The 16,740-nt window shown below is 61.4% G+C and overlaps 1 protein-coding gene across 1 annotated transcript; it reads right to left on the bottom strand.

The window, feature by feature from the left end:
* Window positions 1-351: 351 nt before the first annotated feature.
* Window positions 352-6,148, bottom strand: WFIKKN1 (WAP, follistatin/kazal, immunoglobulin, kunitz and netrin domain containing 1). Its single transcript, XM_075010229.1, has 2 exons — window positions 5,482-6,148; window positions 352-2,202 (listed from the first exon to the last, which is right to left on the bottom strand). Exons 1-2 carry the CDS (start codon window positions 5,722-5,724, stop codon window positions 709-711), a joined length of 1,737 nt encoding a protein of 578 aa, XP_074866330.1. The 5' UTR covers window positions 5,725-6,148; the 3' UTR covers window positions 352-708.
* Between the last annotated feature and the right edge of the window lie 10,592 nt (window positions 6,149-16,740).

The following is a 16,740-nucleotide window of genomic DNA, read 5'->3' on the forward strand; positions in this document are numbered from 1 at the left end:
CCGGCCGAGTCGGCCCAGGTATCGGCGTGGCTCAGGGCAGCTCACCCCCGCCCTGGGCACTTTGGGGTTATCCGGGACCCTCAGGCAGGGCTGGGACAGGCCTGGGGAGGGGCAGGCAGCAGGAGCAGGGCAGCCCATCTTTGTGCCCTGGCAGCCCCCGCATGGGCCCCCCACTGCCAAGGCCCTGTCTGGCCTCCCTGGCCACGGCCAGTAAAAGAGCAGGGAAAGACCTGCCACGGCCTCATGGCTGCTCATGAGTTCCGCTCGCTCCCCACCGCCCCGCCCCAGCTCTGCTACCGGTGCCTGGGGCTGGTTCTGAGCACAGGAGACACAGCAGCCAAGGCCCCCGGGGGTCACGATTTTATTCGGACAGTCTGGCCTGGCCCGGGTACATGGGGCGCGGTGCAGGGACCCATCAATTGCAGTTAGATGGACAGACAGACGTAGGGAGTTTGGGTAGACGCAGCCCCATCGCTGCCCAGCCTGGGCCCTAAACCAACCCGTTAGACAGCAAACCGATGGGCTGGGGAGGTGGCCGTGGGGTTCCAGGAGAAGCATCTCCACTCTGAGCCCAGAGAGGGAGGGTTTGGGGAGCAGGCAGCTCCCCCAGGGATTGCCCCACGGGTGGCCCCCAGCCCCCGCTGGCTGGGGCGCTGACTCCCCTCCCCCCGGCCCTGGGGCTGCAGGCGGCTGGGGGACCCTGTGCCTCTAGTCCTGGAACCTGTTGAGAAGCTCGCAGGTTTTCTTCTCCATCAGCTCAGAGATCTTCTTCACCCGCTTGTCGTTGGCGGCCCGGACGTAGCTGTTGGGGTCCAGCACGGCCATGCCGTCGTGCACCTCCCCCATGATGATGAGGGGCCCGTCCTCCGTGGTCATGTTGGGGCAGGGGCAACTCCAGTCCATGTCGCTCAGGGTGACCTCCAGGTACTTGATGTTGAAGAACTTGAGGCCCATCTTCTCGTCCTTGAGGATGTCCTCCAGGGCGAAGCGGGCGATGCCCGAGTCCTGGTCCTCAATGAGCTCCATGAGCCGCCCCACGATGGCGAAGTCGCTGCGGCACAGGCTCAGCACCATCTTGCTCTTCAGCCGGCAGGCCTTGCACTGCAGGGTCTTGGGGAAGGGGCAGGCGTCCTCGCAGGCTTCCTTGCTCTCGAAGTTGTTCCCGTTGCCCTCGCAGCCGCCGTAGACGAAGGAGTGGCACTCCTTCAGCAGGTGGTTGTAGGCCCAGCGGGCCTCCCAGTTCTTGCAGGGCCCCTGCACCAGGGGCAGGGAGCAGAGGGTGCTTGCACTGCTGACGCAGGCCGCACGGCAGGCCTCGTAGGTCTCAAAGTGGTTCCGGTTGGCCCCGCAGCCTCCGTAGCGGAAGGTGGTGCATGAGCCCTTCTTGGGGTCAAAATGCCAACGCACCTGCTGAGCCTCACACTCCCTCCGGTCAGGCTCCGTCAGGCACTCAGCCGCCGGGACCTGCTGGGGGCCGGGGGCCCTGGGCTGCCCCGCGGAGGGCTCTCTCTTGATGACGGAGAGGGGGAAGTCGGCCCGGAGGAGGCCGGCGGAGTTCCTGGCCGTGCAGGTGTAGATGCCGGTGTCCTCGGGCTGGGCGTTGTAGATGACCAGCTGGCCGATGTTGGTGACCACCACGTTGCCGTACATCTGGTCGGGCCGCAGGATGAAGTTCTCCCGATGGTCGCTCTGCTTCTCCCAGGTGATGTCAGGCCGCGGCCGCCCGCTCACGTCGCAGTGGAAGCTGACGGTGCCGCCCAGGTGGACGGACTGGTGGGCGGGGTTGTTGTAGAGGGCCGGGGGGATGGGCACCTCCGCAGTGGCCCCAGGCGTGGGCTGTGCCGTGGTGTCCAGCGGCACCGGGCTGGTGTTGGGCCAGGTGAAGATGTACTTGCAGGGCACCACGCTGAGGCTGATGCCCCGGATACAGGCCTCCGCATCCATGTAGCACTTGTTGTAATAGGTGAGCCCGTCCGAGGCGCAGGTGAAGTTGGGCTCCTTCTCGCACCGGTCCTTGCACTTGCATATGGGCTGCCCGTCCCAGATGTCACAGTCCGAGCCCTGCTGGGTGCACACGAAGCTCTCGCACGAGGCCTCCGGCGCCTGCACCAGGGACGAGACGCTGCCGTCGGCGTAGCGGGCGGCCACGCAGCTCCGCAGTCCGCAGACGTTGGTGCAGCACTTCTCAAAGCCTTCGCAATCCTGTGGCAGAGCAAGCAGCAGCAGGGTTAAAACCAGCAGCACCAGCAATGCCCCAGACCCTGCTATTAGCTGCCAGTCAACTGCTTCCACCCACGGCTGGAATGCAGCCGCCTCTGGGGCAGCTATTTGGCAGCATACAGCAATGCCGCACCGCAAAGACTGTGCAGCCATCAGAAAGGGCAGGGGGCTTTAGGAATGGCAGTTCAGCAGGAAACGCCCCACCCTCAACGGGTGAGCCCCAGAGGCACATCAAAGGCCTTTGGCTGGCATTTCAGGGGGCCTGGCAGAGAGAGGTGCTGAAGGCGCACAGCAGGCAGAGAGTGCTCTTGCAGAGAAAAATCATTTGCATGGGTATGCACTGTCAGCTGAGAGTGCTGGGGTCGGGGACCCATAGCTATCTGCTGCCCCACTGATTAGCAGAGTGACAGCCAGTCACTTGTGTTTCCACGGATGGTGCCCTCTGGCACACAAAACATGCTGCACAGGGATGGAAAATATTAGCGGGACCAGCGGTCTTCACTGCTGAAGCCCTGGGCGGGAGATACTCACAGTGAATCCTTCTTTTCAGGTGACTGGGCCCAGCCAATGCACCACTCGTTTTTAAAAAAGGGGCAAGTGGCGATCCTGGCAACTACAGCCTGGTTAATCTAACGTCACACCAGGGGTGATGCGCTGGTAAAGGAACAGACGTCTCAGCCACAGCGGTGGCACGCACCACGGGGGTCGGGGGGCAGCAACAACACAGCTTTTGTACAGGGAAGGCGCTGGGGTTCCCTGCAGGAGTCAACAAGCACGTGGCCAAGTCAGGCTAAAGAATGGGGCTGCTCAGAAAGCCTCTGACACACTCCCTTGGTGCAGGCGCGTAAGCTGGATCAGGCGCAGTAACGGGTCACAGGAGCAGAAACAAAGGGGAGGCGGCAAAGCCCAGTTGGTTTTCCACCCCACACAGCGCGATGCAGCGGAACAGACTCCCCCACCCCGGGCTGTGCTGATCAGTATCTGCCAGAGCCGCGTGGCCAGCTCCCTGGCGGCATCTGCTCAGTGCGCAGCAGCCATCAAAATAGAGCCCAGCCCGCGGGGATGCGCTGGGCACGGACGAGCTGAGGGCAGCGTACTGCTGGTGTATGACTCCATAACCGCCCCCCCCCCCCAAGCGTGGCGCCAGCAGGGGGCGAGCTGCTGTCAGCAGGGTGGCATTGCCCCCCCCCCCCCCCCCCGCATGGCCACACGAGCGCCCAGCTGACCGGCAGCGCTGCACGAGCCCAAGCGGCGGGGGGGGGGGGGGGGTGTCACCCCAGGGAACAAGCAGGCGGCAGGTTTACAGTACCCCAAGGCAGCGCTTGGCACAGCGCGAGGCGGCTGGGAGGCGGGCAGGGGGCGCTTTGCCAGGGCTGGGCCCAAGGCTCAAGCTATAACCCGGCTGGAGGCGAGGGCCTGGCGACCCGGGCCATCAGGGATGACGAGCACAGCTGGGCAGGGCTGGCCCGTAACTCTGCCAGCCGGGAACAGGGCATGGAGGATGGGCTGGCTCAGTCGCCAGTCGCCCTGGTCTCCTTGTGCCCACTAACGCAGTGATGGGCCACCCGCGGCCCCCCCCAGCTGGTTACCATGGGGCTGCCGGATGCTGCTGGGGTCTGCCTGTGGCAGGTTTACACGTCAAGCTGGGCCAGGAGCTGTGCGGGGCCTCTGCAGCCACTCCCAGCGCGGCAGCAGCTCAGCCGGCACCCCCAGGCCTGCTGGTGCGGAGCATGCACGACCCTCGGCCGGGGGGGGGCGCCACTCGTGTGGCTCGCTGAGCCAAAGGAGGCCCCCTCGCCGCCCCACAGCCTCTGGCTTTGGCCGCTTCAAACCACGGCCTGTCCCAGGCTTCTCGCCCAGCGTCACCATCACCTTCGCCTTCGCCTGGGGCGGGGGGGGGGGGGGGGTCTGCCTGGCCCGGTCTCACCTTACACGTGGGGGAAACGAGACCCACGTGGGGGCCGCGGGGGGCAAGCGGCCACGCTGGGACCTCAGCCCAGGCCTGTGGGCGCTCAGTCCTCCAGACTTACTCCCGAGTCCGGCTTCACATGCCCATTCCCTGCCCCGGCTCTCTGGCAGGGGCTCCGCTTGCTTGGCACGGGGACCTGGCTGGGCTTGGCCGAGGGCCTCCGGCGTCGGGCGCCTGTCCTCGCCCGCCGGGAGCTGCTGTAAGTAAGCAGGTGGGTTCCCGTTGCTCTGCCCCGCTCCTGAGTCTGTTGACTCACACGGCCCTGGCACAGCCACAAGAGGGACAGCGTGCGGAGGGAGGCCCATAAAAGCCAACACGGCCCAGCCTTAGATGCATCCCGGAGGACTGGGGGGTGAGGAGGAGGCTGCCGCCTGGGGCGGGTGGGGGGCTGGACCACAGAGACGTAGGGTGGGAGGCAAAGGAACAGAGGCAAGTAAAAGGGATGTCACACGCACAGGGTCATGCCATGGGACAGTGGTGGCGCTGGGAGCAGCAGCCAGCTTGCCTCCTTCTGTGCTCTATCCACTAGGTCACACTGCCTCACAATGCAAAGCTTTCTGCAGCACACGGCACCGGGGGGGGGGGGGGAGACTGTCACTGCCAGGCACCCCCATGAGCCAGATCCATTTCTTAGCCTCCCGGGCCAGAGGAGACCTCAGGCTCATCTCGCCTGCCCTCCAGGAAGTCGACCCAGGGCCCTCCGCCCTGAGAACCCTGCTGCCAGCAGCCCTCCCTTGCGTTGCCAGCACCGGGCCGGCCCAGCTTTTGGACCTCACACACTTGCAGCCCAGGTCCTGGCCAAAGTGCAGCCAGCGCTGGGTTGGTTGGTAATTTAGGTACCTTCTGGGCTTTGCTGGTTTGAGGGACTCGGTGTCACCCCAGGAGGCCTGGGCTGCACCGTTCCTGCCGCCCGGATGCTGAAAGGCCAGCGGGGTGGAACAGACCCTCCCCAGCCCTGAGCGCTGCAGCAGGCACCTGAGAACCTGCTTGGCTCTGGGCAAGCGGTATCGGCCAGGCCAGGCTGAATGCGCCCAGGATGCCCAGGAGCTGGGCAGGGTGGGGCTGGCTGCAGAACAGGCCCTGGGCACCAGGTCTCAGGCAGGCTGTCAGCATCTGTGCCAGGCCGCAGGGGTTCGCGCCCCTGACACCCTCCTGCGCTAACAGGGTGGGGGAGGGGGAACCAGCTAATCCCTCCAGGCTAGTGCCGGGGGCCCTGAGCGGCGGCTGCCCACGGAGAGACAGCCCCCGGTGCTGGGGTGGGGGCGGCAGCCTGGAGGGGCAGCAGAGCTCACCTGGTCAGCCTGGCACTCCCGTTCGCAGGTGCTCTGGGCGTCCACCCAGAGGTTGGGGTTCAGCTGGTTGGGGCAGACGCCGAGGTGACTCCTGCGGGCCGGCTGCAGGCTGGCGCTCTCGGCCAGCACGGGCAGAAGGGACAGGAGCAGTGCAGCCAGCATGGGGTCGGGCGGACCTGCCTCCTGGGGCTGGCGCTGCCCAAGCCTCCTCGAGCGCCTTCCTCTGAGGCGCCAGCAAGGCATGGGGCGCCCCAGGCTGCCTCTCCCAGCCGGGACGCGCTCCTCGCGCAGCTCCGACCCCCACAGCGGCTCACATCCAGCCGGCGGAACCGGCGCTCAGCTCTGCCGTGCCCAGGGCGAGCCCCACATGGGATCGCTGCAGAAGTGGGCCGGCTGGCGCTCCCCGCTTCAGGGGCTGCTCTCTGCCTGCACAGCCCGCCGAGGCCCCGGGAAGGTCATCTCCCAGCAGAGGCTTTCGGAGAGATCCCCGAGCAAGAGGCTCTGGGGAGACGGGGCGAGAAGAGGAGACTCACTCAGACCAGGGGCGAATGGCTCTGGCCACGTGGGGCCAGATCCCCCCTGCCCAGCTTCATCCAGCGGCTGGCCCACGGAGGCCGTTACGGCCCAGCCGCACAGGGCGTCTGGTTCCCAGGCATGGCTCGCATGTGGCCTTCGCCCCCGGTGTGTGGAGCAGCGGCGTGGCCCACCGAGCGGCTGTGAGCCGGACCGGGGTGGGCATGTGTCGGCGGGGTGGGGAAGGGAGGGGCGAGGAGGGAGGCAGGCGTGTAACCCGAACCCACTCCCCTCTCACGGATGCGGCTGGGGGCTTGGAATGGAAAAGCCGCTGACCTCAGACTCTAACCCCGGCTGAGCTGCTCCACTGGGCAAACACTGGGACGAGATCAAAGGACCTGTGGAGCCTCCACAGCGCGAGGGGAAGGGAGGGAGCCGCCAGCCGGGGAGGGAATTCTTACGGGATGAGGAAATCGGTGGGAGCCTGGCTGGCCGCGCTGGGCCCAGGGGCGAGACTGGCCCGTCCCTCTCGCCAGGTGCCCGGCGAGTTTGCCGAGCTGGTCCCTGCCCTCTGCCGGGGCAGCTGCAGGGCTGGCGTGGCACTCCCTGGCACTGGCTGGCTGGGCCCTCAGCTGCCCCGGTGATGGGCATGGGAGGGGAGCTTGAGGAGCCAGCCTGTGGGTGGTGGGCTCCAGCCCCGAGCAGGGCGAGGAGGGTCGTGCTCTGTCCGGAGACGTGACTGCAGACACACGGGCCGTCCTGTGTGACAAAGGCTGGTTGGGGGGGCGGGGTCCTGGCAGCGCCCCCAGCTGCTCACCCTGGGGCTGTGCTGTTCACCCACACCCAGGCCCAACGGGCTGGGGCGGCTCCACCATCTTTGGCCACAGTGGGCCTGAGCCCCTTTCACTCCGCTGCGTGACTGGTATCAGGATAGAGCCAGGGTGTCCTCCGCTGCCTGTGGGTCACCCACCTGTACCAGCCTCCTCCCCCACCCCCAAAAACCACACCAGGCGGTGACCCCGGAGCTGCCCTGGGGAGTTTGGCCGCTGAGCAGCTGCGGCCCGGGTGGAACAGTTTTCCTCCCACAGCTCTGCCTGACTATCACACAGTGGGGCTGCCCCCCCCCGGCGACTGGCTTGGGGGGGGTCGGGCCGGCAGCATGAAGAGCGGCTGACGCAGGCTGTGGACAGGTCGAACCTCAGCAGACTTCCAGCCCGCCTGGCCCAAGGGGGCAGGGCGAGCCCCAGAGCGTCGGTCCCCATGGCCCTAGCTGTAGAGCAAAGGGCTGAGGCCCCTGGGTCAGCTCCTGCCTGGCCAGGTACTATGGCGCACCCCGAAATGGCATGGGCGAAGGCCAATGCCCCCATCGTCCTCCTGGCGCACGCCTCTGGTCAAACCCCTGCTGGAGCAAGTGGCATGAGGTGCGGCCAAGGAGCAGCCTTCGGGAGGCACAGTGATGGCTAGCTCCCTGACCAAGAGACAGACTGGCTCAAAGGAGCGGTGGCTGGGCATTGCCAGAAGAACATAAGCAGCCCAGTGGGGCCAGCACCGGCCTGGATGCCACCACGCCCAGTGGGGAAGGGCTAGGACCAAGCTGGGGGTTTGGGAGCCCAGAATTCCCCCTTTCTTCCCCTGGACTGGTCCTGCGCAGTCATGGCTGTCACTGGGCCTTGGTTTCCCCCTCCATAAACCAGTGCTATTTCTGCTGCTCTCCCCGCAGGAGAGCGCCGAAGCCTGGCTATTGTTTGCACAGCCCTTCCTGGCTACAAAGGGCCAAGTGCCATTGTTCTTACCCTAGGAGAGCAGCCTGGCCCTGGCGACAGCTGCAGCCCAGGCAGGAGGGATGGATTTGCAAAGCATGCCTGTGGGGTTACGGCAGAAGCCTTCACAATACTGTAATAAATTCACGGCCCCTGGGATGCCTCACAGTTGTTGCTGTGGGGCACGCCCTGGTCATTCCCAGCACCACGCAGCAGCAGTAGGGCCAGACCTCAGGGCGTTGGTCCCCAAAGAGCCCAGCACCCCTGCTCTACAGAAGACCTGCCAGTATAAGGCTCATGACCCTCAGTGGCGCTGTACTGGCCCCATCCAGTAGGGGGCAGTAGTAACACACCCTCACTAACCTGCTTACCGCAGCATGCAAGAGCCAGTGACCTAATGGTACCGCTATGGCCCATATCACTGACCACAGCCGGTGGGGTATTCATCTTCCCGGCTGGTGTGCGTGGTACAGCTACTGGCACAGGGCCACAGCTACCAGGGACACCACCCGCAGGTAGCGTGGCCTTAACGTCACTCGTAGTTTGGGATTGTAGCCAAGTGGTGGGAATGGGATGAACTGTCTCCCCTGAGTGCCGTGGGCTGGCGCATGCGCCCCCCCCTCCCGCCCCGCCCCGCCCCGCCCCGGGCCCTGTTTGCAATAGCTGAACGAAGCCCTCCTGTAAGGAGAAAGTTTGTTTACAGTGCACTGAGCTGTCCCTTTACAACAGTAATTATTCCAAAGAACTTATTCTGGTCAATTTCTCCATGTAAAGGCCCAAGGCCACCCTTGAAGTGTGGCAGGGCCGGGAGGGAGGTGAACCTGAGTCTGCCAAACCCTGGGCTAGGGCACGGCTCAATTTCCTGCCCTCGGACTTGGGGAGGCCACTGACTTGGTTGGAGCTGGAGTTTCCAAACATCACTTACCTCGGCCCAGAGACACAGTCGCCATTGCCCCACACCCCGTGCAAACCACTCTGCTCAGCCTGCAAGCCGGTGATGAGCCAGCCAGCCACCGGCAACAACAGTTTAAAGCTGACTTCTCCAGGGCACACAGGTCATTGTTGTGCTACTAAGCCCATCGGGATGCCAGGAGGAGGCAGGCAGGCGGAAGGCGTTCCCCCCATCCCTTTGGCTCCAGGAGAAGTGATTTCATACCTGCAGGTGCTGAGACCTAAGCATGAAATAAGCAACCTAGAGGATAAGCTCTTTGGAAGGGACAGAAATTAGCGCCTTGCTCACATGTAACAGCTCCGGTCTGGATGTAGAGTGCCAGCCAAGGAAGATGCCCCTCTTGTCTGAGAGACTGCACCAAAGCCTCACCTGGCAGCACGCGTCCCACCCCCCCGCAGCTGGCCCGGCACAGGTGGACCATGGGGGCCCATGCAGAGCAGAGCTGAAAGGAGGGAGCAGGGAGCTGCCATATGGAGTCAGCTGCAGGCCTCCAATTCTGCTTTGCATTCATCCCGCTGAGCAACACGGGGCTTTGAGGCCCCATAACCTGGGCTCCACCGTTCCTGGCCAGCAAGCCCTTCAACCCGCACAGCAACTGCAGTGAGATGTGGCAGGTGTCCAACGGGTGAAACCTACGACTGTAAATGGGGACATAAGCGAGCGTAATGAACATACCCATTTCTAGCGACCCGCCCAGACCCAGGCACTGGGACAACCCTGGCCTGCTGCAGCACAGCGACACACAGCAGCTGGTGCTCTTACAGCCATGCACTCTGGAGCATTCATTAGGGCAGGGGTGTGGGTCCCCTTGGAGGGGTGTGTGACAGTTCCGTGGGGGTCTGGGGTGGGGGGGGGCACAGCGTGGTCAGCTGCTGGGGCTCAGGCTCATTAAAATGCTGACCTATGTTACGGTTTTACGTCTGTGGAGTCCCAGCTGTGCTCCAGGTGATAGTTTTACGCTCTACAGCCTATTATCATACACGTGCTGAAAGGGCTTTTGTCCTCCTCTGAACATGACTGAACTTTCGGCAGCTTTGGGTCGCATTAGACAGGTTGGGAGGGGGCTGCTACTTGCAAGGCTGAAAAGTGGGGCCTGACCTAAAATGTTTGCTCCCCTGCATTAGGGCACCACTCCAGCCCCAACCCCCCCCCATCCCCATTCAGAGATGATTCCCTGAAGCTAAGGGACTGAGACACCTGCAACTGGTAGTGTATTTCATCACAAGCCCTTTTCACGACCCCCGCCCCCCCAGCCCTGTCACTCCCCGTTGTGTAGCTCCAGGAGCACAGAGAGAGACAGGCTGGCAGAGTGAATTATTCTGCCGCAGCTGTGCTGTTCAGTCCCCCCCGCCCCCATGCAGAGAACACCCACCCAAGGCCCACAGGAAGCTGTGACAGAGCAGGGGCATAACCTCAGGTCACTGAAGGCCAGTGTGCTACCGCCGGGGCAAAGATTTGCCTACAGCCACTCAGGTGAGCCCCCAAACTCCCCCCTCCCTGGGGCAGGGAGAATCCAAATCGACTTGCGTGTAGCTATAACGTCCGTGCTGCGGGTGACAAAATCCTTCTGGCAGTTTGGAGACCTTGTACGTAAATAATTAACCACAAATAAGACATGCTGCACAGGCACTGCCCATTTGTCTCTGCCAGGGCCAGCTGCTGCAGAGGAAGGTGTGAGAACCATTGGGACTGATATTCACTAGCGCTAACCTACCACTTTGCAGCCAGAGAGCGCCAGGTGCTTTACAGAGGAGGTCAGCATGCAGATGGGGAAACCAAGGCAGGAGGCGTTGAAGTGACTAACCAAAGGTCAACCAGCAAGGCAGTGTCAGGGCTGAGGAAACACCACTCTCCCTGCCCCTCCCCCCACACATATACATTTTTAATCTGACACCCCCCCCCCCCACCCAGTTGGTGGGCTAAGTTTTACAGCCCTTCCCCTACTGTTTTGGTGGCACTAACACTTATGCCCCTAGAGCTTTTGGTTATCCTTACAACTCGCCAATTCCCCTCTGCTGGTTGCTGAGCAAGAGCATAACAAACCCTGCTTGCATGGCCTGCTGCCTGTGTATGGAAATCCCACCTGAGACGGGCAAGCCACAAGGGGAATAGAAATTGGTTCCTTCCCCAGGGAGTTTATGTGGCCACGCTGCTGCAGCTTGTGCAATCCTGGAACATCACAGCAGTAGCATGGAGTACAGTCAATTCCTCTTGCCACATGGGAGAATCTCCCTTAGCTACTAGCTGTCTAAGGTCTAGGACACATTGTTAAGCAGTTCTGATTCCATCCAGGAGCGGGCAGTGCCCCCCCCCACAGTGTTATCTGTGCAGCACGCTGGTCACAGACCGGCTGAACCCAGAGTGCCTATAACATGTGAGTGAGTTATGAGCAGTGGAGAGCGTAGCCAGACACTTTAACAAGGCCCTGTGTGGGTAGCGCAGGAGCCAAGAGCCCAGCATGGTGAGCCGATGCCCTGCAGTGTGGGCGCAGAGGACAGATGTGTGCCCGGAGGCAGCCGCTGCCCGAGTGTGTGACACAGACGCGGTGACCTTGACGCTGTCGTGAGCAGTGATGAGCCGGTCACACTTCCCAAACAGCGGCTTTCCCAGAGACAGGACTCCTGTGGTGCCGGGTAACCTGCTCCGGCCACATGCACCCGGGCTGTACCCCTGCTGGCCATCACTGCTGCATTCCCAGTCTGCCAGGGGCGTTGCCCTGTGCCACCTCCCCCTGTGCGCTGCATCCCCCTATGTCATGAACAGCTGAGCCACTGCAGGCAGGAGGTGCTGATGGGTGGGGCCCGCTGGCACATACCGTTTTCACCCTGGGTGCACCAACTCCAGAGCACCTAGGGGGGTCAGGCCCAGGCAAATGCAACCGGAGCACGAGAGGGAGCCTGGAGAGGAGCAGATGGCAAGCGCCCAGCTGGGGTTGGCTTGCTGGAGCTCTGCACCCACAGACAAGCGACGGCCGCAGGGCCACTCCTCACACTGCCCCCATGTAAACCAGGCGCTTGGCAGAGGCTGCCAGGGAGGTGCAGGGGCTGATGAGCTCTTACTCCTCCCATCACCTTCCACGCTTTTGCATCCACCTTCTTCACCTGATGTGTATCTCAGCAGCCGCTGACCCTGGTCACTCCCCTCATGCTGCTGGGCCCTGCCCTGCACATGCAGCAGGCGATCGGTCTGGAATGCAGCCCCTTCTTGGGTAGGTCATGGGAGCTGCTCAACAGCCATGCAGCCACGGTGGGCTCACGCTCGCCATGGAGAGGGGGCGCGCAGAGGTGAGGTGACTTGCCTAACGCTATGGGTCAGTGGCAGAGGCAGAACTAGAACCCAGCTCTCTTGGCTGCCAGGCAGATACGGGCCTGGCTGGAATCACACACCGGAGCTGGAAGGGACCACGAGAGGCCATTGAGTCCAGGCCCCGAGAGCAAATTTCCTTCGAGCCCCACTTCTCGGCCCTGCATATTGCAGCCCCCGCACCTGTCTAATGCCACCCAAAGGGATGGAAGGTTCGGTCACGTCCCTCTGACACAAACCTGTAAGTCGGTCAGGCAGCCTGTGGCATGAGACCCCGGTGCCAGCCCGTCTGTCAGTGGGAACACAGGCAGAGACCCAGGAGTCTAGTGCAGCCTCCGGAACGAGATGGAGGAGCCAGCAGCTGGTCGTGCAGCCGATCCTTTGAGAAATTCCCCCCCTCCCCCCACTTTGCACCCCCCCGATCTAGCCCATCCCTGACAGGTGTTCATCTAACCTGCTCTTCCCTGGCTCCAAGGGCAAGGCTGGCTGGGCCCTCGCTGGGGACGCTTCCTGCACGGCCACAGCCCACTGTGGCCAGTGACTGGCCTGGCAGGAGCCACTTGGCCTAACCCCCTCCACCCCCGTGTGCTGTTTGCATGTAAGGGGGGCGGGGGAGTGAGATGGGGCCTTGGCACCTGAGTGCCACATCACCATAATAGTAAGGGCACCAACAAAGCCGGCAGTGGGAATGCAGGGCGGAGAGCCCAGCTCTGCAGCCACATAACTCTCTGGGCCCCTCCTCCCCAGCTGGAGAAGGGGGACAACGCTATTCCCCTGCCTGGGGCGGGGAGGTAACACCGCTGACACCTGCAGTGTGCTGTGCAAACCCAAGCGCCAATCCCGGCACGGGCCGAGCACCGCTGAGCGTGAAGGGGGCCAGCGGCTCCCAGGTCCATGGGTGTCATGGCAGGGGCTGCAGTGCTGGGATCCCTGCACAGGGGATTTCTCAATGGGGAGAAAGCAGCACCAGCTGTCACACCCACTGCACCTGTGGGCTAGGAAGCAGAAAAGACCCTGGGAGGCTGCTGCAGACACATCACCACCAGGCCTGGACATGGCAGTGCCACGGGGCCCTCAGCAGCCCAACCAGCTGCACGGTGGCACCCCAGCCAGGCAGCCGTGGGTCACGCACACGCCCGAGATGTCTTGTGCTCCTCTCACCGAGATCAAAAGCAAACAGGCAGGATAAAGGCGGACAAGAAGCTTTGTTTCTACAGCACCAGGCCGGCCGGGAGAGGCCCCCGCACCCAGGAGCTATTTCCTCCCGTTTGATCTGAGCGCTCCAGCAACCTCTGCCGTGACCTTTTGGCCCAGGAGGCAGGAGCAGAGGTGCTGACCTCAGAGCGCAGCGAGCTAACCGCCAGCCCCTGGGGTGAGCTCAGGTGGAACGCTTCCCCGGGGCTCCCAGGGGCAGCAGCTCCAACCCAGCCTGCAGCTCAGGGCGGATGAGCATGCGAGACAGGGAGGCCTCAACTGAGCCGCATGGCAAGCACTGTCTGGCCAGCAGCGTGTGTGGCTCTGCAGAGCCCAGCAAGGAGATAGCCCTGCCCCGCACACCTGTGGTGCTGCCCCGCTAGGTCTCTGTTAAACCGCGCACAGCAGATCTAGGGCTATTTACCCGGGGCGGGACCGTTGGGAAGCAGCAGGGCACCAGTGCCAGCCTGTGGTCAATGCCCAAACCGTCCCCCACCAACCCTTAATGCAGTGAACTGGGATTAAAGCCACCCGGAGGGCAGCAGGTTCTGCACCTTTGCTCTTGATTACTCCTGGTATTGGTCACAAGCAGGAGAGCCACGAACCCAAGCAAGAAGGGGAGAGAAGAGGATTTGAGTTGGGTCTGAGTTGCCTTTAAGAACCAAGGCCCTGCCTGCTCTGCGTGGGCAATTTCCTCCCTGCTCCGAGCTGCTTACACAGGCAGGCGTTTGCAGATGTCCTTGGCCAAAGCCTCTCCCTCTTGTTATACAGTGCGTTGTGCTCTTGCTACCGCCCCACCCCAGAGGTGGCTGCATTTTTGTAGTGCTGCATGCAGAGGGGTCACAGGCACAGAAGTGTCATTATCCCCATTTGCAAGACAGGCAGACTAAAGCTGGGGAGGCGAGGCACAGAGAAGGGCTGTGTGATATTGACAAGTTCACTCAGCCAGTGGAAGAACCAGGAAGTGAGCCCAGGCCTCTCTCAAAGAGGGGTAATAACCACCCTACCCCAGCATTGCAGTGGAGGCCCTGGGAACGAATCTGATTCCCATGTCAGGCCATTAAAGGTGCCATGCCCTGGGCTTTGGAATGCAGGAAGAAGCTAGTGCCAAGAAACTCCAATGCTGGACAATAGGAAACCCTCTGCTACAGAGGGAAACCCCCCCCCCCCGAAACGCAAGAGTGGTTCATTTTGCATGTGATAGTGTAGAGAGGAGGCCCGAGAAGTTTTAACACTTACAAAACTCAGGGGCTCAAGATATGGGGGAGAAAAAATGGGAAATGATCACTGTTCATTTTCCTTTGCAGAGGGAGCCAGCCTCTTCCAGTCCAGATCTCTCGTTCTCCCAGGAGACCTCCAGAAAGTCATCACCCCCACCAGCCTGGTCACAGAATACCAAACCAAAACCAAAAATCACGCTGGGCTTCTCCGACAGTCCTTCTGCAAAATATCGCTTAAACAGGGCCACCCTCTGTCCCCGACAGAGCCACAGGGAATCATTTGCAGGCCTCATAAACCACAGTGAGGATGTTGCTGTTTTGTTGTTTAAAAGCACACCCTTTCCAAGCCCCCAGTAAAGTGCTCTCTCTTCACCACTGCCTCAGGTGTTCTAAGACTGCATGAGGCATCAAAGCCTCTGGCTCGCTAAAGTTACCTGTACCTGCTTGGAAGTCACAGCTGACTTACAGCTGGAGTCTGGACTCTCAGGGCATCATTTTCACATGACTGGCTTCCTCGGTGGGGTCAGTTTTTTCAGGGCAGGCATGCTGGGCACCTTTAAAGAGCTGCTTTCGCAGGTCCTGGGAAGCTGTTCTGCAGTTTCACGCCAGAACCGCATCATCTCAGGGATGCTTAAAGTCATAGCACTGACCACAGCATTCAAACCCCACAAGGAGCCAGGCTCCCCGACCTTTTTTTTTTTAGCCCAACTAATTTATTTGGGATTTTTTTTAACTTGGTTTTGAGCCTTTCAGGTGTACTCAAATGACACGAGCCAGCACCTCTCTGCAATTCAGAGGGTGAGTTTGTTTGTTAAAATGAACTCCAAGTGTTATCTAGTGACATGACTCCAGGAGATGGGGCTTTCCAAAGACCACCAGCTCTCAGTAACGGGATCCCAGTGCAACGTGCTCCCTGCCTACTTCTCTGAGAGGGAGACTCAAGGACCTCTGAGAGCTCGGGCAGAAAGTGGCTACAGGGGCACAGCCTTAATCAATTTGCTCCGGGCGTTTTCGCCTGCCTTGCTCTTTCCGAACAAGAAAACAGGCAAGTCACTGGCTCCTGCAGCTCCTTCCCCACCTGAAATCACACAAGTCCTTTGTTCAGGCTCCTGTGGGGAAGATGGCCCAGGGCACTTCCAGAACCTGCCTGGAAAACAAGAGGCGTGTTTGCTCACTCTTCCCTGACCAGGCTTTTACCCCAGGATGGGCTTTCTCCATGCTCCAGCAACGATCGCTCTCCCTCCCCCATCCCCAGCAAGCTGCTCCAAGCTGCTAAAACAAGCCCAGCCAGCTGGTTCAGAGAGGAAATATGATCCTAGAGAAGTGGGGGGCAGAGGGAGAGAAAAGAGGAAGGTCACAGGGAGGGCCAGGGTCCCTGCTCCCTTGGGGGTGACTGAGGAGAGAAGCTGCCCCCCTCCCCCTGCGTGACTGCTTCTCCAGGTGCCCTGTCCCAGGATGACCAGACAAGGGACCCTGGGCCACCTCGGCAACTCCATATTGGATCACCCTATTCGCTCTGCAGTGTAGCGAGTCCAATATTTGCAGCTCTCAGAAACTGCAGAAAGTGGAGCAAGCTATCAGGCCACTGACCAGCACCTCCCCTTCCTCTACAGCTTCCTATGGAAATTCACTTGGACTCCACATTGAGACATGGTTTTGCTACCAGCTTACTCCAATTTGGATAGGACGGGGCCAAACCCCGCTCTCCTGCACAGCTGTAATAAAGCCACAGTTATCAGAGGAGTTATCCCAGAGCCAGTCAGATGTAACAAAGCGGAAGTAGCTCCTACTGTGATTCAAACACTGGTGGCCTACAACTGATGGAGCTGCAGCGCTGCTGGCTGTGGGTGCTCTGCCATTCAGCTGGGTGGCTGCCCCAGTGCTCAGCTTAGAGGGAACGTGAGCCAGAGTTTACGCGGGCTTGAGAGGTTTACAGAGGTACGATGTTGCCCATTGCTGGGGTTCTCTCTCAAATCTAAGGAGTGTCAATGTCTTTCTTTAAGCACCAGCCCTTGGAATCATGTGATTCTGGGAGAATTTCAGCTGCCACTAGAAGCCAGCAGTTCTGGAGACAAGACAAATTTGAACATGACCCCTACAGGGTCAACGCACAAAAGAACAAAGAACAGAACCAAATGAGAATTGAAATCCCCTTCGTAAGCCAAATCTTGGGATGTCTGAATGGCTGGTAAGGGCTCCCCAGCGGCAGGTTCCCGAACACCACGAGCCCTGCCGCACGTTCCCCTGCTCTTGAGCAACCCCAGAACAACCCCCTAAAACCCCACTTGACACCAATTGTCCACATCCAGCCTTGTAG

This window comes from Carettochelys insculpta, chromosome 16 (assembly GCF_033958435.1).
Source record: "Carettochelys insculpta isolate YL-2023 chromosome 16, ASM3395843v1, whole genome shotgun sequence".
Classification (NCBI taxonomy): Eukaryota; Metazoa; Chordata; order Testudines; family Carettochelyidae; genus Carettochelys; species Carettochelys insculpta.